General features: G+C 28.1%; 1 protein-coding gene and 1 non-coding gene across 2 annotated transcripts; both read right to left on the bottom strand.

The window, feature by feature from the left end:
* Window positions 1-2,466: 2,466 nt before the first annotated feature.
* On the bottom strand, window positions 2,467-4,244 carry LOC113859236 (homeobox-leucine zipper protein ATHB-40-like). Its single transcript, XM_027492049.1, has 3 exons — window positions 4,160-4,244; window positions 3,712-4,028; window positions 2,467-2,703 (listed from the first exon to the last, which is right to left on the bottom strand). The coding sequence occupies exons 1-3, from the start codon at window positions 4,242-4,244 to the stop codon at window positions 2,467-2,469; spliced, it is 639 nt and encodes a 212-aa protein (XP_027347850.1).
* A 14,656-nt stretch (window positions 4,245-18,900) lies between these two features.
* Window positions 18,901-19,007, bottom strand: LOC113860364. The gene has a single exon (XR_003503816.1). It is a non-coding gene; the product is annotated as a small nucleolar RNA R71 (small nucleolar RNA).
* Window positions 19,008-22,205: the final 3,198 nt, after the last annotated feature.

Raw genomic sequence — 22,205 nt, 5'->3', positions numbered from 1 at the left:
TCAAATTAAAAAATATTTATAGTTTTTTAAAATATATCACTAATCTCTACTGTTTATGTACATATTTAATATATAATTAATAGTGATAATTATTCATATAATATACATATTTAATATATGATCGATAGAAATAATTGTTCATATAGTATCATTTTAATCTGCTAAGGCATCGTAGAAATAATCTTAAAATGATCTTACAAATTTGTACTCGAAGTCCAAATCTGCGACGTGTAAATTTTTGTTTATAATTTTGGTATACCTATGAGTTAATAAGTTCGGTCACTGAAGGTCATTTGAAACTACCCGAGCCCAAACAATGAAGCCCGCTTCGAGCCCATATATACCCGTGACCCGCATTTCACCATTCGTGGCTTCAACTTTTTCGTCGGGTTAGTCGGGTTCGGGTGATTTGCGGGTTTTTGCACAGCCTTGGATCAGAATACGAAATTGCATATTGCAGCCTGAAGGGCCAGAACTAGCTAACAATATAACAACGAAACGGAAAAACAGGAATCTAAAACTCAAATTGCAGTACCCAACTAACACAAATCTCCCAATAAAAAACACTAACTAAAACTGCAAACAGAACACTAATCAAACACTATCACATTTTCATAAGAATTTTTCTTTTAATTACTTAAAGTAAAAAACTGAGATATACATACATATATATATATATATATATATATAATTTAAAATATTTAGAACATGTTTGTTTATATTTATAAAACAAATTCTTTTTAAAAAAATAAAGAATGCACTTACTTTTTTTTTAAAATGAAAATAAACATGCTCTTAATCAGCACTTTCTTTCTTTTTAAATAAATTAGAATGTTATTAAACTTATTCATCAGGAGATTTTTATGTAAATATAACGGGATAAATGCACTATTCATTCCATGATCAGAATTAACTGTTTAATTTGGTAATTTGATGCCCGAGGGTAAGTATATTTTCTTCACTGAAAAAGAACGCAAACTCAACAAGGAATTTGTTTATGATTACATAATAGGAAAATTTTGAACTATTTTCTTGCAAAGATAAGGTGATTAGTTGATGTTCGAATTCAATGTACTGATTAGCTACGTGTCTAGCTAGCCAGATAGCTTATCTATCTAATGAATATTTTATCAGGAGACTGTGCACATAATTAAAAAATTATAAATAATAAATATTTATTAAAAATTATAGTATTTAATTTTATTTGCATATTAAACTACGTGATATCTTAAACCACATGATATTTTGTAAGTTTTTTTTTAAATAGGCTTAATTATAATTTTGGTTTCTATATTTTAACATTAGTCCTTCTAATTTTTGAATGCTCAAATTAAATTATCTACCTGAAAATTAAGACTTTTACTATATTTTATAAATTTTATTTAAATATTATATATATTTTACTTATTTATATAAATTAATAAAATATAATATTTTTATTAATCATTTAATAAAATTTTAGGTTGGAAGACTTAAATTAAACATTTAAAAAATTAGATCAACTAAATGTGAGCAGTTAAAATTAGGAAATTAAAATTGTACATACATTAAATTATAAGAATCAAAAGTATAATTAAGCTTTAAATTTATTATACTTAAATTCTTATTATGTGAATTTAATTAAGTAGGCATTAAAAAATTTATTTACTTTTGCTTTTTTTCCCCCTTAAGGAAGGATCGTCGTACGTATCAGAGGCTTGGTGTTTATAGAAGAAAAAGCATTATTGAAGATAATCCCCATATTGATTAGCTACATGACTATTAGCTAGCCATATAATGAATATTTTATTAGGGTTTTTCAATATGTCTCAAAAGTACATAATAAAAAATATAAATAATAAATTTTTGTTTAAAATTAGAATATTTAATATTATTAATATATTAAATTACGTGATATCTTATAACTTTTGATAAAACTTATTATACTTCATTACGTAGACATTAACAAAATGTATTTTATTTTTGTCAATCTTTTCTTTTCTTAAGGAAGGGTCGTATGTATCATTAGGATCACGGAAGACAAAGCATTATTGAAGATAATCCCCATATTTTCTATACAATCTCTTGGCTCTATGAGAAGTTACGAAAGAGGCGCAATGAGGCTTCAGTTCTGTGCTTCAGTACAAGATTGAGAAGGCTCTAAACTCAACAATATCAAGCTTACATTTCTCTCTTTTAAAAAAAAAAAAGAACAAGTTGATGTTTAAATTTCTAATTTCTTTAATCCAAGATTAATTATATGTTTTCTCACTCGGCAAATTCTCTGGAATTGTTTAATGTACTAAGATCATGCAACAAATAAAGATACTATACAGGTGGAGTCACACAAATTATATTAAAGGAATATATATATATAGGCATTTCCTAAATCGTGGGCAGAGACGTACACTAGCTTGCAAGCTACCTGAGGAAACAATTTACATTAGACAATTCACATTATCCACAAAATGCTAAGTTTCTGAAGGTTCACATGTACAGATTAATCCACTCCATTCCATTGATGTAATGGGTCTCTGGAATGTAAAACACATCACCATCATCATATACTTCCACGCTAAACTCTCCAAGAAATGGTGGGTTCACAGCATCCATTGACTGTGACTGTGAGGAATTGGAGCTGTTGCTTGGGGCTCTATCAGCACGCTCTAGTAGCCGCTGAATCTCCTTGTTTGCCTCTAAAAGTTGCTTCTCGAGCTTCAATACCTGTCAACAATGATGAATGTTAATTTCCTACCAACAAAACCGGAGATAAAGGTTAAGATATATTCTTTTCCCTGTTCATAAGATTCAGTGTATTTGAACACGTGACATGCCTTCTATTAAGTGGGCACTAAGTAATGCCCAATGTGAGCCCACAAACAACATTGTACGGACTCTATCCATGGCCGAAAGACTCTTTTGTTGTACACTAACTAAGATAGCTTTTTCTGTTTCATGTCATGTGTCATTTGTCAATGTCTCGTAAAAAACTTTCTATTTAACATTGAATAATGTTTTCTCACAAATTTTTAATGATATCTGATATCTCTTTTCATGAAGTGTTTTTTAAATGCATATACATTTTAAATAAAATGATAAATAAAAAATGTATATATTTTGAAATATGTTTAAAAATTTAACATTCAAATAATAGAACTCTTTAACACAATTGGGACAACAAATTGGAAAATTCTAGCGACTATTTTAGAGTAGAAGTAACAATGGACAGTAAAATATAATGGAAAATTTTATTTATACAACTTTTTTGGCATAATTTTTTGAACAACTAAAAATGAAGCATGAAGAGAAAAGATAGAAATATGAAAAAAAAATGTAATAGAGAAATAAAAAGAAAATATTATAAAAAAAATGTAAATATAACTCAAATACAAAAGGTCTGAGCAGAAGGAACGAAGGATGCTTAAGCTTGCCCAAAACTGACGTTGTTGTGAAAGAAAATAACAGCTTAGACTGTGTTTGGCTACCAAAGCCATTAGATGGGAAACGATTCAAACGAATCTTAATTATTTTGCAAGGGTTAAAAAATAGTTTTTATCGAAAAATCATATATAATAGAAATTAATTAGGCAAAAATTTTCTTTGAAGGACATTGTGGCGTCTTCACTTTTTTTTTATGTGATGTAAAAGATTTACATAGAAATAAACATAATAAAATGTAAAATTCCAAAGAAAATTGCTCAAACAATAGAACTCTTAATTAGGTGTACCTACCTCGGCCTCAAGGTGGCATTTCTCGAGCAAGATGGCTTCATGAAGATTCTTAAGATTGGTGTATTCTTCCTCCAATTTTTTGTTCTTCCAACGAGATCTTCTGTTTTGAAACCACACCGCAACTTGTCGAGGGTCCAAACCAAGTTCCAATGCGAGCCTGTCCTTCCTTTGAGATTCAAGTTTATGTTCATTGCCAAAGTTTTGCTCAAGAAGATTAACTTGTTCAACGGTGAGCTTTCTCTTCTTAACGGTGTCCATAGCCCCGTTTTCTCCACCTTTATTCTTTTTATTTCGCCTGCGTCTTGGCTTGTTTTCCCCTGCGCATAGATATATATCAACAAATTAAATTAATTTAAAGAAGGGTGTTCGATTTCATATCGAAAATATATCTATATATACATTCACAAACACTAGAAAAATGGTAAAGGTTCTGACTATGGATGGTCACCTTGTTGAGGAGTTATTTGAGCGAATGAATCAGGGTATAGCTGAGAGAAGGGCATCACATGGTCTTCGATAGGTAGATGATTCATGGGTTTTGGAGTACTACACAGATATATAACTCTCTCTCCCAAGATGAGTGTGAGATGTTCTACTTGATAAGGGTGAAATGTTTTTTGAGAGACAACATAGAACACTACCATATATTTATAAGGAAAATCATGTGAGTGTCCGCTTAGTTTGTGTTTAAGTTGAAGAAGACTCTATTTCAAAATAATTTTAATATTTACACCCTTATTCTTTTTCTTTCGTTTTTTTTTTTTATCATTTTTTTCCTATTTCTTTTAATCACATTATCCATCATTTTTTTTATTTTTTTTTACTCTCGTCTCTCCTCTCACTCTAACTAAAATACCACTTTTGTTTTCACTTTCAAAAGGTCCTAACTTGAGTTTAAGATAATAGTAGTTTATTATTATTTCACTAATAATTATTTTATTTATATAAAATATTTTTATTATTTTAATAATCTAAGAATAAAATAACCAATTAATTAATAAAGGATCAATTAAAAGCTTAACGATTAATTTTAGCTGACTAATTTGGTTCTATGGTTTGTATAATTTCTACTTTCACTAAATAGATAAATCGAAACAAAGAGAGTATTATATACTTTTTAAAATCTTCTTTCTCTTATAATTTTTTTGTTATATCTTTTTAGCTTTTTATTTTTTTACCATTTCATTTATTTTTACTCTCTCACTGTTTCACATTCATAATATATAAGGGGTGAGAAAGTAACATTTAATGTAATTATATGTACTATTTTTCTTTCACTGATCAAACAATCAAACAACATCATGGAAGTATAAATATAGCTTGCTTCACTGATTAGTGAACCAAGCTAAAGTTCTCTGCAGCCGAAGGTTGGACACTAGTACGCACTAAAAGTGCCAATTAATAGTCATAATGCCCTTTCGGGCTGACTAAAAGAAGGAACAACCATAATGAATATACTGCCAGAATCGATTCATATTGCAAGATAAATTAACTGTTAATAATATAAAGAAGATTAATATATGAATATTTGTGATTTTATTGGCAAGCTAATTACAAAAGGTTATTAGAGTTTAAAACAAATTTTAAATGATAAATAGTTGTAAAAATGACTGCATACACTATTAATTTTAATAAATAAATTTAAGTTTTCAAAAATTCTTAGTTAAAGAAACCAATGCCCACAGTGGAGACCGTTGTGCAAATTAGAAGTCTTGGTTGTTCCTAGAAAATATGTGAGATGTCTTACGTTAGTTAAGAATAGGGTCAATATTTCATATAAGATTCGGATAAATTTTCTCTTTATGATTAGCTTTTGGAAGAAATTAAACTAATCTTTTAATATAATATCAAAGTTTATCTTATTTAAATGTGGAGTTATTCATTGATATTTAATTTTATAAACTTCATGCACAAGATATCATCTTGAGTATGAGGAGATATGTTAAGATATTTCACATGAACTAAAACTAAAACTTATTTTTTATAGGACTGGAACAAACTTTCTTCTAAAGATTAGCTTTTGAGAGTGTACTAAACTTAAGTTTTAAATAAAATGTGAATTTACCTTCTATTTATAACGGTGAGAATGTTCTCCAAGCTTCAAACATTTGAATATTACTGTTAATTGATTTTGTTTAATATATTAAAAGTGATATGGGTTAAATTCTTTTAAAAAATCAAATTGTAGTGTATATATATATATATATATATATATATATATATATATATATATAAACATTAATAGTATAACTTTTATTTAAAATTAATTAAATATTATAAATTGGTAAAAATAGCAGAGGAAATCGATGATGCTCCTAATGTTAGAAAATGAGAAACTCATTAAACTTTTATGTGATATTTAATTGTTTGTGATGGTGAAAAAGGTAATATAATATACCAGCAAGTTGATCATATGAAAAAATATCGAAGTATTATTTTAACAAATAGATCACCCAAAATGAAGTGTTAGTATGATAGATGTAAGGATGATGAGTTTCAAAAGGTTGGTGATGGGTCTATTGCAAGGCTTAAGCTAATGAATGTATATATTAATAGAGTAATAACATGGAATATATTTTATATTTGATGTAGTGACGTTGGTCAATTATACATTGATAAAATATAAGTGATATTCAATTCAGATATCGTAACAATTTCATGAGATATAATCCAATGTGGCTTAGTTGTAGAAGGATCCAAACCTTTGTGATGGAAAGTGTGATCTATTAACTATCGTCACTGTGCAAGTGGGGTCTTTAGGGCACGGGTCCCTCTACATTTGTTTAGTTATATTTTCATGATTATAAATTGGATAAAAGATTGATTTTTTTTTTTTACTTATATGTTTTATAATATTTACAATTAAAAGAAAAATGATATAATATAGACATATAAAAAATTATATTGTAAAATCTTTTAACGTATATTAGTTTGAAGTATAAAAAAACCAAATTTTATTAAAAATAAAGAATATAGTAAACAAATTCAATAATAACATTATTTTTATGCTTCAATTCAATTTAAAAACCTAATATAATAAAATATTTATAAAAATGAATAATAACTGGAAATTTTGTTGACCAGCACCTTTAAGATTTAAAATAAAATTTATATTAAAATATATTTAAAATTATAAACATAATATTTTTTAATAGGAAAGAGTAATGTGTGTATGAATGAAAGAAAACAAGGAAAAAGAAATTAAAAGAGGTAATTTACTCACCAAAATAAAATTTCAAAACTCATTTGGAAGGAAATTTAGAGGAGAGAATTTGATTTTATTTTTTTAATTCATTATTTAAAATTATTCAATAATATTTGTAGAATATAAAAAATTAAAAAATTAAAAATTATTTTTAAGTTAAATTAAAAATTAATTCTTTAATTTTTTATTTTATTTAAGTCAGGTCCTCTAACTTTGATTCTCTAACTTTTTTTTTTCATATTAATTCCAAAACTTTCAAAAGAGTTTTAAATAAGTACATTTTCATAAAAAAATATTTTGTTAAAAATATATTTTTTTGTTTCTTTTTATGAATTACAATGAAAATATAATATCTTTTGATGAATTTTTTGTTTTTTTTCTTTCATTTTCTCTTTAATTTTCTTTCTCTTTTTATTTTTTATTTACATTTTCACCACTTATTTTTTATTTTTTGAAAATTCCAATAAAATTATTTTCTTTTCATATTTTCTTCTTTATCATACTTTTCATTTATGCTCTCATGATTCATTTGTCTTTCTTTAAATTCTGGTAATTTCTTCTTTTTTTTTATCTTTTTTTTATCCCATCTATACATTTATGACTTTTTTTCTTTTTCTTTTTATCTCATGCAAAAATCTTCTTTTTTTTCTTAATTATTTTATTAAAATAGTCATAAATATCTTATTTGCACTAAATATTGTCGTTGTTGTCACTTTTTCTTGTCTCCTTATATAACTCTAAGACTCAAGTAAAATACTTAATAGAAATAAGAATATTTTTGCTATAATTTAACGAAAAAAACAAGTCTTCAAAAAAAGTCTTGAAAAGAGGAGATAAAAAGTCTTGAAAACATGAATGAAAGATAAAAAGAAAAAAATGAGAAAGAGGAAAAATAAGAAAATAAGAGTAAAAGTTTTTCAAAATATATTGTATTTACTTAGAAGTTAGAAGTTTAAAAAAAAAAAACGATATTTTAAGAAAAAATTATTTAAAATTCTTTTGTAAGTTAAGCGATCAAAATAAAAAAATAAAAAAAGTTAAAAGATCTGATAAATAAAACTTAAAATAAAAAATAATATATTAAATGGTTTATCTTTTATTGAAATAATATTATAATAAAAGCTTAAAATTTTTTATATTCATTAAATTTTTTATGATTATTTATAATATAATTTTACTTATTTTTTATTTTTTTTATTTTAATTCATCTAAATAATAATTTTTTATTGTATCTGTTTTTTTTTTAATATATATTTTTCTATTTCACCCTTACCGTTAACATTGCTCTCCCTTCTCCCAATCTCTCTCCCTCCACTTTGTCGCCCAATTTGTGGAGAAAGATATTTGAGATGTCATCATTGTTGACGTAGGCACCTAAGGTGGAGAATAGGTGACTTTTGCTGTTAGACAAAAGAGCCAATGTACAAGATAACATGTTGATTACAGTGATTCAAATGTAAACGGATATGATGTGTATAAACTACAAAGTGATGCTATGTGGTATATATAGACATGGATGAGGAAAGCACTAACCAAAACTTGCTTTTAGATTGGAGGGCATTCACTAAGCTGAAACGGGTAAACATTATTATGGATAATACTTTCTTGTTAATCTTTAACCTTTTTCGCAAATTATTTAAAAACAGTACTGTTCAGATTTCTAAATATCGAAAAGTGCCAAACTCATCTCTATAGACTATAATAAAGTAAAAACAATTGAAGGTATTCTGATGACATAAGCAAGACAGGAGTGTATTTTATGATTAATCTTTTAATCTTATTTATTTTAACATGCCATGTGTATAAGGGCACATATTAAAAAAAATAATTTTTTTTAAAATACAGTATTTAATATTATTAATGCATTATATTTTATGATATTTTACATCTTTTAAAAAATTACTATATAGGAATCCTTATGTCTTCATATACATTAAAAATTTATAAGGAATTTGACTCTTTTAAATAAAAATATATATGCAAAAATAAAAGAAAAAATTAGCTATGACTAATTTAAAAGTTAGTTATATTTATAAAATATCTTAATTTAAATAAATGGTAAATATATTTTTATTTTTTTACTTTTAAAAAATTAAATCTAACAAAAAATACCAATTAAAAAGGATCCATTTTTCATGACTAAGAGTTTGTTTTATCAATTAAAATTAAATTCATCACTTTTTATACATGAATCTTCGTTTGAATCAAGTTATTTTAAAGTAAGAATCACTAAAAGCAACCTAAATCCGTTTTTAATGAAAACACTAACATTTTATGCAACTGAACATTATTTTCGTCCGTGAATTTATATTATAGGTATTTTTATATGATATAATTTTATTCAAATTGATAGTATTTACAGTGTAACTGAATTAATATTTTCAGTAATATTTTTTTAAAGGTAAAATTACTCTGTTGATCTTTGGAATTTTTTTGAAAAGTTATAAATAAGTCTTTATCATACTTTGAAAATCTATATTTGAATCTCTAAATTTTTAAATAATTTTTAATTGGGTCTCTGACTATATTTCTTCAGGATTTTGTTAAATGTAGACCTTCATTATAAACTTTCAAATAGTATAGGGATCAATTACAAGTTAATTTTTCAATAAGTTTCTAAACTATTTAAAATGTTTAATTAAATCCTTACTCTTAAAAGAATTTAGTATTAATTTGTTTGGAAGTTAGATTTTAGAAAGGAAGAGAAAAGAGGAAAAATATTTTAATTTTAATTAATATTATTTAATTTTATAATTTTTTAACATAAAAACAATAAAATGATAGATTAATATAAATTTAATATTTAATTTAATTTAATAATATTTAAATTTAAAAATAAATATATGTATTCTCTACTTTCTTTTGCTTTAAAACATAATTTCTAAATATATCTTTAAAATTATTGGAAATTCAAGTAAAAAATTAAAATTTAAAATCCTTATACTAGTAAAATAATAAATTATAATTTATTATATATATATACAGGAAACTTGATTTGAGGTCTTGCTTTAAAAAAGTGAGACATCTTTTAGGTAAATCAATCAGTAGTTGATATTTTAGATTTAAATTTTATGAGGTAAGCTATTTAGTCTTTTTCTTCTAAGTAAAAGAATATCCCGAGTTAATAACTACAAACTAATTCCTTACAAAACAAATTATCAAAGCAAGCTTTGCCTTTTCAATTCCTCGCTGGCTCGACATTTTTGAAAGCTTGCAACAAACTCCAAATGAGACTTTTTTAAATTAATAAAGGCAACAAATTTGTTATAAGTTTGTTATTAATTTATCTTTTGAGACTAGTTTATTAGCATTTGATTTTCAATTGATAAAAATTTAATTTTTTTAATGATCATTTTTAAAATATTATTGATCTTAACTAACATTTTGTTGATTTAATTTTTTGAAAAAAAAACTTAATTAATTAAAAGTTTATACGATGAAGGAATTAATAAGAATGAGATAGTTATATTAAAAAGGTTTAATAATTCATAATAAAAATATTATTTTTCAAATTATTATTATTATTATTTATAAGTAAGAAGAAATTGTGAATCATAAAGCAAGACTTTTATTTGCTTATGCCTTGAGAGTCAGGCAGTCAGCTTTTTTCTAATAAAATATTTTTTATACACAAATAACAACTAAATCTTGACAAATATATTTAAAAGAGTGAAATATTTAATTAATTATATTGAACTTTGTCTATATTAAGCAATTTACTCTTATTATAGTTAATTTTGTTTCCTTTAATTTAGCTGTACTGCAACAAAACAACAATATAAAAACAACTTGGACAACCGGGGTGTGACACCCATCACCACTTTATATTTCTTTCCCATTTTGTTTCTTTCTTTACATAGCGTTGGCCTCTACAAAACAAAACTGGTGAGAGACGTGGCCACAATCTAGTCAACCTTTTATGGAATATTCAGATTCAATGCTCAATGCTGGACAAGAAATGAAAGCATGCCCACTTTGTCTGTCCTTCCATATGTAAGTGTTCTCTATCTCTATCCTAACATGTCTCCATATATGGATGAACTGGCTTAAAGCTATAGATAGTGGGATTAAACTGGACTTGCGAGAAATATATATGAAAACTTTGTCTCATATTTTCTTGCTTACTTTCAAATATCCATACCATTTCTTTGCTTGATACATTTATTTTGAGTTCTAATTAAGCTCATAGCATTTTCTCTCGTATATGCAAGAACCCAACTAGCTTTGCCTTAAAGTTCCCTACGAGAATATATGGTGCTGTAGTCTGCAGGCTTATGCTTATCATGATTTCTACAAACTCTATTCATCACCTTTCTACTCATGCATTAGTCAAAAATGAAAAATAGAAACAAAATATAATTAATTAAAAACAAAAAACAAATAATAAAACAAAAGGCTTTATATCCATTATTTATTGGATTGATCTCTTCCATCGATCATATCATACTTAATTGCAGAGCTTTCTAACGTTTTTTTCTTTTTTGAAGAGAGTTTTCATTTGTGTTCCTAAGGAATAAGCATTTTATAAATTATTTGCCATTTGCTAAATGTATTGATTCTTCTCAACTGAAACAGTGGTCATTTCTTCACTATTTTTACTATAATTCTGTTATTTTAAATCAGTAATGCATGCTTAAATTTCAAATGTTCCCCTCTCTTAAGATAAACTTCTTTAGACGTTGCATGGGCTAGTTTTGTTTATTATTTATAATTTTAATTATTTTAATTTATTCCTTAATTTAATAATATTTATACGAAACCTTAATTAATTACCACTTATTACTAAAAAAATGAATTGATATGTTTAAATTATTAGTAAAAAATAAGAATAAAATTATATTTAAAATATATAAAATCAATATTCATTTTATAATGTATCTAAAAATATTTAATAAGAATATTTCTTAATAAATATCTTCATATGACTGATAATAGAAACCCTAAGGAAAAGCAGTGAAGAAAGATGTGGACAGGGAATTGAGGGCATAGAGACGTGTCGTCCATGCCAAAGAGAGGCACATGGGGGTTACTGAAGACCTAAAATGCGGGGTTATTGTCCTTTGTGGACTTGTAGGGACCACATATTCTATCCACATTCCACGCGTAAGCTTTTCATTGATTCGTACCATAATGGGTTTAAGTGTTCACGTGTACTTGTTCCAAACACCAACTGTAGCAGCCACACTATGCGCCTGATCATTCGAAGGATATTACTTTTTTTTTTTTTTCATATTATGACGAAAAATGAATTTAAATATATAATTTAAAAATACTATATATGAAAAACTCATAAATTGTCATAAATTTTTTAATAAAAAAATTTAACTTCACAAATTTTTTTATTAATAATTTTTTAATCTTAACAAATTAGCTATTTTATTAAAACATTTAGTGTTTTTTTAATTTTTATATATTTTTTAAAAATATAAATAATTTTTTTTGAAATCTCATATTTTTAAGTTTATTTTTCTAAAATCCCATATTTCAATATATTAAATTTAAATATCATATAAAAAATCTATTTAACATGCATTTTCTTTTTAAATTATTAAAGAGTATAAATGTAACGTGGATGATGATTTGATTGATTGATATTTAATACATAGAAATAAAACATTATTTATTAGAATGCAATTAAATCTAAATAGGGTGACGAGACTCACTAAAATGAGATTTTAGTCGCGATTATTTTTAAAATTTAAAAGCTTATTATTTTATATTGTCAACAATGTATTATTCTATTAAATTGTATAAGAAGGCTCTACTTAGCTTTATACATCAACTATATATCAAGGGTACTTCATTGTACTCCTCTCTTAAATTATTTTCTTTTGCTAATAAAATAAAACTACAACGCCTAAAGAAGACATGTTTATTATGGAGAATGTAGATCAATTAGGAGAATACCTCATTGTATTCTGATTTTAATAAATTATTTTATTTTGCTAATAAAATAAATTTATAAGTCCTAAAGAACTAAATATTTATTATTGAGCATGTAAATCAATTAGTAAAGATTGTTCTAATTTAATTTATAGTTTTGAATTCAAGTTTTTGTTAATTTAGCTATGTTAAAATTCAGAGGAAGAATTTGCTGGTCAGACAATGATCCTACCTAACTCGTTAGAATTGTCACTAGTAAAAATTATCTGTCATCTACAACAAAGGATCACAACTAAAAAGGACAAAATGCTTAACAATTATTACATTTGCTTTTGTCAATGTTGTATAATACCAAAACCTATGCCACAATGTTGTCCGTTGATCATTTAAGTTTAAATCCATTTAAAATTAAAAATCTTTACTGATATCATAAATGATGTTAAAACAGTAATGAAAATTTGGATTCTTATATCCATAAGCCAGATAATGATGTGAAAAATCAAATGAACGAAACGCGTGTATAAATGAATTTGCAGTTTTTTGGCTTGAAGGGGAGTTATACATGGCTAGAATTTACTTATTATGGTGAAAGTTTCTTCTTCATAGACAACGTTAAAGACAAAGATGCTTTTGTCAAAACAGGCAAAAAAATAATACTCCATTACAAGTAGAACGAGGCCGGGTTCAATGCACCATATGAAGAAAGCTAGAAAGTGAGGGAGGTGAATCTATCAAAAGTGTCAGGAGCTAAGAAGCACTGATTAGGATAGATTTTTGTGTACATTTTCCAGACACTCAACACACATATCGTTTTCAAGCCAAAAGTAAATGTTTTGGCAGTTTTTCCAAAAGTGAATATTTTAAGTGAAATAAGATAAGATGAGGGCTCTCAAAGCATGATATGCTTGCTGCTTCAAGTTTACTTGACTTAATAGTATTAAAGATAAGATAAAAGTGGTACAATAGATTTAACAAAGGATAAGGACGAAGACAATGGAGCAAGGGTGAGTAGCGGAAAGAGGAGAGAGGTTACTCCATGATAATTTAAATTTGTTAAAATGGAAAGGATATACCCAAGAAGATGCTCGTGGCACGGATGAGATTCCTTGGTGGTTATGCTTTTGAGTTGTTTGTGAGTGTAATATTCTTAACGAAGTAAACTAATCGATCACTAGCAAACAAATTAAACGCATGCATGGTTTTAAAAAACGTGTCATGTTTATCCCCCAAAACAAAAATGGTGAATCTGAGGGGAAAATTGAGATAAAAAAAGTTGCCACAAAGATTTTAAGAAAACTTTTTTTAAAAAATTTCTACTTAACCAAATTCTAATTAAGAGTATAATTACATATGTAAAAGTTATTAGTATCTCAATACTTTGTAAAAAGTAGTTATGCTAAATTGTAAAAAAAAATAATTATATTTTGTATCTAAAATTTTGATAATTTTTTTAATATAAACAAATTATTTATTTTAAAATAATAAAGGTTTTATAAAATGCTTTATATTTTAACACATTCTAAAATTAAAGAGAAAGAGAGAAAGAAGAAAAAATTTTTTTTTTTTATTTGATCTATACTCTCATGTATCTTTTAGTGTAAGAAGAAATTAAGGTTTCACCGTTTTGAAAAGAAAAATCTTTTTTGAAAAATATAAAATTGAAAGTAAGAAAAGTTAAAATAGAAAATTGAAAGTAAATTTTTTTTCTAAGATATATTAAAATCAAAGTAGATAATTTTCGTGGTACCTTATAGATTAAAAAGTTAATTTATGTTTTTTCATGTAAAATTAAAAATAAAAATAGGTCAAATTAGACTGAACTTTTTATAAGTATGTTTGATTTTTTTAATAATTTTGAAGTTTGAATCTGATTTATTATCTGTTATAGTTTTTTTTATTATATTTAGTTTGATATTTTTAAAAGCCTATTTGACTTATTAACATTTTTAATAGCCAATTTCGTATTAAGATATTTAATAAGCTATTAAGTTTATTTATAAATAAGCTATCAAACAATATAAATAAAATATCTTTATAAAGGTTATAAAGCTTATATTTAAATAAGTCATAAAAAAATAGTTCAATATCTTAAATATTTGTAATAAACTTACATATTTCTATTTGTCACTTTTAAACCACATATTTGATTTAAATAGTTAAATAACTAAAATACAACAAATATAAAGGTGTGTATAAAATAGAGCAAGTGACAGTAATGCAAAAAACTTAATTTGTTGCATGTAATAGATGCACTCTCTAATTCTAACGAAAAGAATTATAATTTTTAATTTAATATTTTATTCATTTCAAAATTTAATTTATTTAAAATAATATAATATTATAATTTATATAAATTATTTGATTCATTATTATAAATTTTACAAATCTTAAATAGACTATTTTATTAGACTAATAAACTTTTTCTTAAGCTTAAGTTTGACCTATTTAATTAATTAAACTTTGAAAAAAATTTAAATATGTCATGCACAACATGTCTATGATTCTTAGGATGTTAGCTTTCAAGTCCAATTTGCGAAATTTGATTTGGAGCTTATTTCCTCTACTTTCAACTCAAATTTTGTACAATGCTCAGTGTAAAATTATATAAAAATGCACTTTTGGGTTTATATGGAACAACTTTTCTATTTTTTTAACAAAGTCTACACATGAGAAATTGTCCCTAACCTAATTTCTATGTTCTTTTGTATTATCATCATTCTAACAAGCCATCATAAGTTTGTTTTAGACTCCATTTACACCTTCAAAAGACTAGATGAAGTAAGCATCACACTCTTAGATTTTCAACAAGGAAAAATTTGCATAATTGAGTGATGAGACTAATCAACGTGTGAGAATTTATGTGCAGACAATTTCTAGGATCCTTGTGACCTTAACTTTCAAATAAAATTAAAGAGATTTAAGTTTGACTTCATTTCACCAATCTACACCCTGAACCATTGTAAGTACTCCAATTCTAAACTCTGTTACAAAATGACAATATTTCTTGCATTTTCTTGACAAATCTAGTCTTAGTGACTACATTTTTTACTAATTGACATTTTTCCTTGCAATATTAGCTTTCCAAAGAGTCATCCTGAGTTCAATTGGGACAACATATCACTTATTTGCACTCAGTTTGGTAAGTATAACAAAATATGAACACTACACTTGTTAAGACCGAGTGCCTTGTATTGTTGAATATGTTTCCTTTAAGAAGCTATGTATCTATATCCTTGAAAAAGGAACGTGTTAGTAACTCATATGCTTCATTCATAATTTCAAATGCTTGAATTATGAGCCAAATTGTACAAATCATCCAAAAAGAATGATTGTTAGTCACATTAAGAGAGACACAAAGTACAAATCAAATGAGACTAGAAGTGAAACATTTTTTTCCTCACCGAATTGAGTTATCATCTAAGGTGAGGGAAAGATTTCATATGACTCGAGTTAGGAGTTGAGAGAATGAATAGAAATATAGTTGGTAAAAATGTGAATGTTGTGTATAGTTAAAAACTCTTGAGAATTTCTCACTCTCTTGAGTTTATAGATATGTTGTGTTTGAAAATGAGATTGATTTGCTTGCATATGTTGTTATGATGCCTATGTGTGTGTGAAACTATATGATTGAATGCTAAGTTAAGTGAAATTATATGATAAGGCCTAGGCTACTAGACTTAGTGAATATTAAATGGAATGAAAATTGAGTTTTATGACATAGTACTAGGTACGCTGAAACTAATTGAATGAACTAAGCTATAAATTGGCATGTATATTCTATTACTTAAGAAAATCAAATCAAATTATACTAGATAAGAACACCTAGATACTTGATTGTTGATAATTTAGAAAATGATATGATCTCTTAATTAGATTGTTGCTTAGGTAATCCAATGAACTGTTAATCTCCATAACTTTGAGTCATGCTAACTTAATTACCTTAATCCATAGCTTTAATCAAAGAAATAAATTGATAATAAGCATGAATTTGAATAAGTTAATAATATGCTCCAAAAATAGATGAAAACGAAAATATAAATTGAAGTTTCAACAATTTGGTGTTTGATCCTTTAGAAAATTTGATATGGAACAAGAACAAAATGACTTAAGTTGTGTTTGACAAAATATTAGTCATATTAAGTATACTCGTGGATTTAAAAAAATATATAGAGTCTGATCCTAATAAGTGTCTAAATAGAAGAATGAACGAACTACCATTAAGAAACTTAGGCAAACTTAATGTAGGTGATGTTCCATCAATTTATTGAGATTTTTAGAGTATAAAGACATCCAAAACCCTTTGAAAAGTTATTTTGAGTAGTCTTTTTCTTTGTCTTCATTAGTTGTTTATGTTATTGAATTTTCTAATTGTTTTGCTGGAATTACGAGCGCTCAGGTGCTAATCTCCACCGCCCAGGCAGAATTTACTGGTTTTATTTTGTTCTCAGGTAACCTGTAGCCTAGGCGCCCAAATCGCAACGCCTAGGCGCCCACGGATGCTGTCAAGTAAATTTTCATATAAATAGAAGGAAAGAAAAGGATTAGGGCAGAGAAGCAAGGACGAACTCAAGAGAAAACGGAAGAAAAGAGCTTGGAGCTACGAGATAACTTGGGAATAAGAGGAAGAGGAGAGATTGAAGATTCATCTTTCCAATTCTTGGTTTTTTATGGAATTTCCTACAATTTTCTTCTTTGTTCTTCATAGAATGAGTTGCTAAACTCCATAGCTAGGGGAAAGGATTAGGTCTGAGATGGGTGTATTGAGATTGGATTTCTAAGGTTTTGATATTGGATTTCTTGGATTAATTGTTCGTCTTTCGATTATATATGCAAGAATCATGAGTTTTTGTTCATGAGTGGATTAAGGTTCTTATATGATTTGGAAAAATTGTATATGAATTAGCTCAAAAGATGAACTACATGAATTTCAAGGTTTAAGAATATTTCTTGAATTTTGTGTGATATGTGGATTGATTTAGTGCTTCAACTATATTTGTGTTGAGATATAGTCAAGGAATTGTCATATTTTTTCATAAGTAAAGAATGGATTCACCAAGGAATTGGGGTTCATTCACTTGAAATCCTTTCATTAATCTAAGATTTTCAATTCAAGTGTTTAGAAATTCAACACGGATTAAGAAAAACTCAGACCATCCTAACCTCTAGTGTTTTAAATCTTGAGATCACTCTTTACTTGTTGAAGGCAATATTTATTCTATTATAAATCTCTATTTTGTTTTAATTTCAATTGTAGAGCTTTCTTCGATCCAAATAGTTGTTATTGTCTAACTAGAAATTTGATTAATGAAGTATTGTTTGATAAGTCAATCCTTATGGGACGATACCCACTTACCGTGGTATTTACTTAAAACGATTCGGTGCACTTGCCGAGTAGTTATCAAGTTTTTGGCGCCGTTGTCAGAGATTGAATGTTATCAACAATATTAGTAGCTGAGAAAATTTTTAATTTAGACACTTAATTTTGTATAGAAAATAGTTTTTACTTTTATTTTACTTTATTTTTTTCTATTCTATGTAGTTTTCTTTTTGTTATTTGATAACATTGTTCTCATAACTGTTTAGTTTCTTATATGCGAGGTACTATTAATTCAGATTCTCTGTAGTTTGATCCAGAAATTGAGAAGACAGCAAGGAGACTTAGGAAAGAAGCTAAGGCAAGAAAGCAAATAGAAAAGGACGCAGCAATGGCTGAAGAGAATGACAATCAGAATGTCAGGAGAACACTAGGAGAATATGCCACACCTAGTGCTGATGGGTGTAGATCTAGCATTACAAGACCTCCAATTCAAGCTAATAATTTTGAGTTGAAGCCTGCACTCCTACAGTTAATTCAACAAGAACAGTTCGGGGGAGGACCGTTAGATGATCCTAATTTGCACATAGCTAATTTTCTACAACTTTGTGACACTTTCAGAGTTAACGGGGTCAGTTTGGATGCTATTCGACTAAGACTCTTCCCATTTTCACTTAGAGATAAGGCAACAATGTGGCTTCGGTCTCAACCTCAAGGGAGCATTTCTACATGGGATGATTTAGTCAACAAATTTCTTAGGAAATTTTTCCCACCTCAGAAGCTAGTAAAGTTGAGGAATGAAATTAACACCTTCGCTCAGAAGGATGGAGAGTCACTTTATGATGCATGGGAGCGATTCAAGGAGTTGTTGAGAAAATGTCCACATCATGCCCTTCCTGACTGGCTTCAAATTCAGACATTCTATGATGGGTTGGTATCATCTGTTAGATCAATGGTAGATGCAGCCTCTGGAGGATCATTGCATAGTAAAACCTCAGAGGAAGCTCTCCAATTGATTGAGACCATGGCTGCAAATAATTTTATGTCCTCAAATGAGAGGTCAATAGGGAGAAAGGGTATTATGGTGTTAGAGACACTAGATGCCATACTTGCTCAAAACAAGCTTATGTCTCAACAATTGACTAATCTCAACAAATAGTTTGGGCAATTGCAGGTTGGAGCTATAGGTTCTCAACTTTTAGTATGTGACTTTTGTGGTGGTAAACATGAAAATGGAGAATGTGAAGCTGGTACATCAACTCAGTTATTTGTTGAGCAGGTAAATTACATGGGAAATCCTCCAACACAACAAAATAACCCCTTTTCTAACACATATAATCCAGGGTGGAGGAACAATCCTAATTTTTCTTGGAGTAATCAAGGGGCTCAGAAGAATTTTAATGCTCCATTTCAAGCTCCAGTAGCCCACCCACCTACTCAACCAAAACCATCTGCATTGGAAGTTGCTTTAGAAAAGTTATCTCAATCAACAACAAGTTTTGTGCAGCAGACCTCTAGTTTCATGCAAGAAACAAGAGCTAATTTTAAAAATAAAAAAGCTTCAATTAGAAATTTGTAGAGTCAAGTTGGGCAAATTGCAAAACAGTTGGCAGAAAAACCACCAGGAACATTTCCCAGCAATACTGAGCCAAATCTTAAGGAGCATTGTAAGGCAATCACTTTGAGAAGTGGCAAGACATTGGAAGTACAGCCTAAAGAGAGCAAGGAGGAGGAAATTAAGAGTCCTCAAATGGAGGATAAAGTTGAAGTTGAAGATCTTTCATCTGAGATTTCAAATAAATTTCAAGAGCAAGGGAAGCAACAATTTAGTGAGTCTTCCAAAGGAAAGAAGAAAGTTGTAGATTGGGACAAAACTGTTGAATTGTCCCCATATGCTAAAGTTCCTTTTCCACAGAGACTTCAGCAGCAGAATCAAGACAAACAATTTTCTAAGTTTTTGGAAGTGTTTAAAAAATTACAGATTAACATTCCATTTGCTGAAGCCTTGGAGCAAATGCCATTGTATGCCAAGTTTATGAAAGATTTGCTTTCAAGGAAGAGGAAACTGAAGGAAGATGAAACTGTGATGCTTACTGAAGAGTGTAGTGCTATCATTCAAAGGAAATTACCTCAAAAGCTGAAAGACCCAGGTAGCTTCCACATTCCTTACACTATTGGTAGTTTGACCATTGGTAGAGCATTGTGTGACCTTGGGGCTAGCATCAATTTGATGCCATTATCCATCATGCATAAACTGAAAATTAAGGAAGTGAAGTCTACTATGATTTCATTGCAACTAGCTGATCGGTCTATCAAGTTTCCATATGGGATAGTTGAAGATGTGTTAGTCAAAGTTGACAAATTTATTTTCCCTGCGGATTTTGTGGTGTTGGATATGGAAGAGGATTATGAGATGCCCCTAATTCTAGGACGACCATTTCTGGCAACAGGTAGGGCATTGATCGATGTTCAACAAGGAGAGCTTGTATTACGAGTGCATGATGAGAAAGTAATTTTTAATGTGTTTGAAGCCATGAAGCATCCAGTGGAGAAAGAGCATTGCTTGAAAATTGATGTAATTGACCCATTGATAAGAGAAGCTTTTCATAGAGAAGCTTTATCATGTCCTCTTGGAGCAGCTCTAGTGAATTCAAAGATGTCAAGTGATGAGGATAGAGATAAGCCAGAAGTTGTTGAGTGTGTGAAATTGCTGGAAGCTTTGCCACCAATCATGAATTTAAAGGAGAAGGAAGACTTACACTTGATGAAAGAAGTCAAGAAAGAAGAGCCCCCAAAGCTTGAATTGAAGCCTCTGCCTTCAACTCTCAAATATGCATTTCTTGGAGGTAAAAATTCTTATCCTGTGATTATTAGTGCATTCTTGAGTGAATTAGAGGAGGAAAAATTATTAAGAGTGTTGAGAGAACATAAGACTGCTATTGGTTGGACTGTTAGTGACTTGAAAGGGATAAGTCCAACTATGTGTATGCATAAGATTCTATTGGAGGGAGATAGTAAGCCAGTTGTGCAACCCTAGAGAAGGTTAAATCCAACAATGAAAGAGGTGGTTTTAAAAGAAGTGTTGAAATTGTGGGATGCAGGAATTATCTACCCTATTTCTGATAGTTCATGGGTAAGTCCAGTTCAAGTTGTACCTAAGAAGGGTGGCATCACAGTAGTGTCTAATGAAAACAATGAGCTGATACTACAAGGACAGTTATAGGCTGGAGGATGTGCATAGATTACCGCAAGCTGAATGCAGTAACTAGAAAAGATCATTTCCCCTTACCATTCATTGATCAAATGTTGGAAAGGTTAGCTGGGCATGCCTACTATTGTTTCTTGGATGGATATTCAGGTTATAATCAGATTGTGGTGGATCCTGCAGATCAAGAGAAGACGACATTTACTTGTCCATATGGTGTTTTTGCTTATCGGAGAATGCCTTTTGGATTGTGCAATGCACCAGCAACGTTTCAAAGGTGCATGCTTTCTATTTTCTATGATATGGTAGAAAAATTCATTGAGATATTTATGGATGACTTCTCTGTTTTTGGTAGTTCTTATGATGCATGTTTGCATAACTTGTCTTTGGTTTTAAAAAGGTGTCAAGAAACAAACCTTGTTCTTAATTGGGAAAAATGCCATTTTATGGTCACTGAAGGTATTGTTCTAGGCCACCGGATTTCTTTCAAAGGTATTGAGGTAGATAGAGCTAAAGTTGAAATTATTGAAAAATTACCTCCTCTTGTAAATGTTAAGGGCATTAGAAGTTTTTTAGGACATGCTGACTTTTATAGAAGGTTTATAAGAGATTTTTCAAAAATTGCAAAACCATTGTGTAATCTTTTGGTTAAAGATGCACCATTTGTTTTTTTATGAGAATTGCTTGCATGCCTTTGAGACTTTGAAGGAAAAACTACTTTCAGCGCCTATAATTTCTGCACCTGATTGGACTTTGCCATTTGAAGTAATGTGTGATGCTAGTAACTTTGGAATAGTTGCTGTTTTGGGTCAAAGAAAAGATAAGTTGTTGCATGTAATTTATTATGCTGGTCGTGTTTTGAATGATGCACAACGTAATTATGCAAC

Source organism: Abrus precatorius, unplaced genomic scaffold (assembly GCF_003935025.1).
Source record: "Abrus precatorius isolate BTA unplaced genomic scaffold, Abrus_2018 Scaffold2, whole genome shotgun sequence".
Classification (NCBI taxonomy): Eukaryota; Viridiplantae; Streptophyta; class Magnoliopsida; order Fabales; family Fabaceae; genus Abrus; species Abrus precatorius.
The sequence above is the reverse complement of the archived record's forward strand: the minus strand, read 5'-3'. Positions and strand labels throughout refer to the sequence as shown.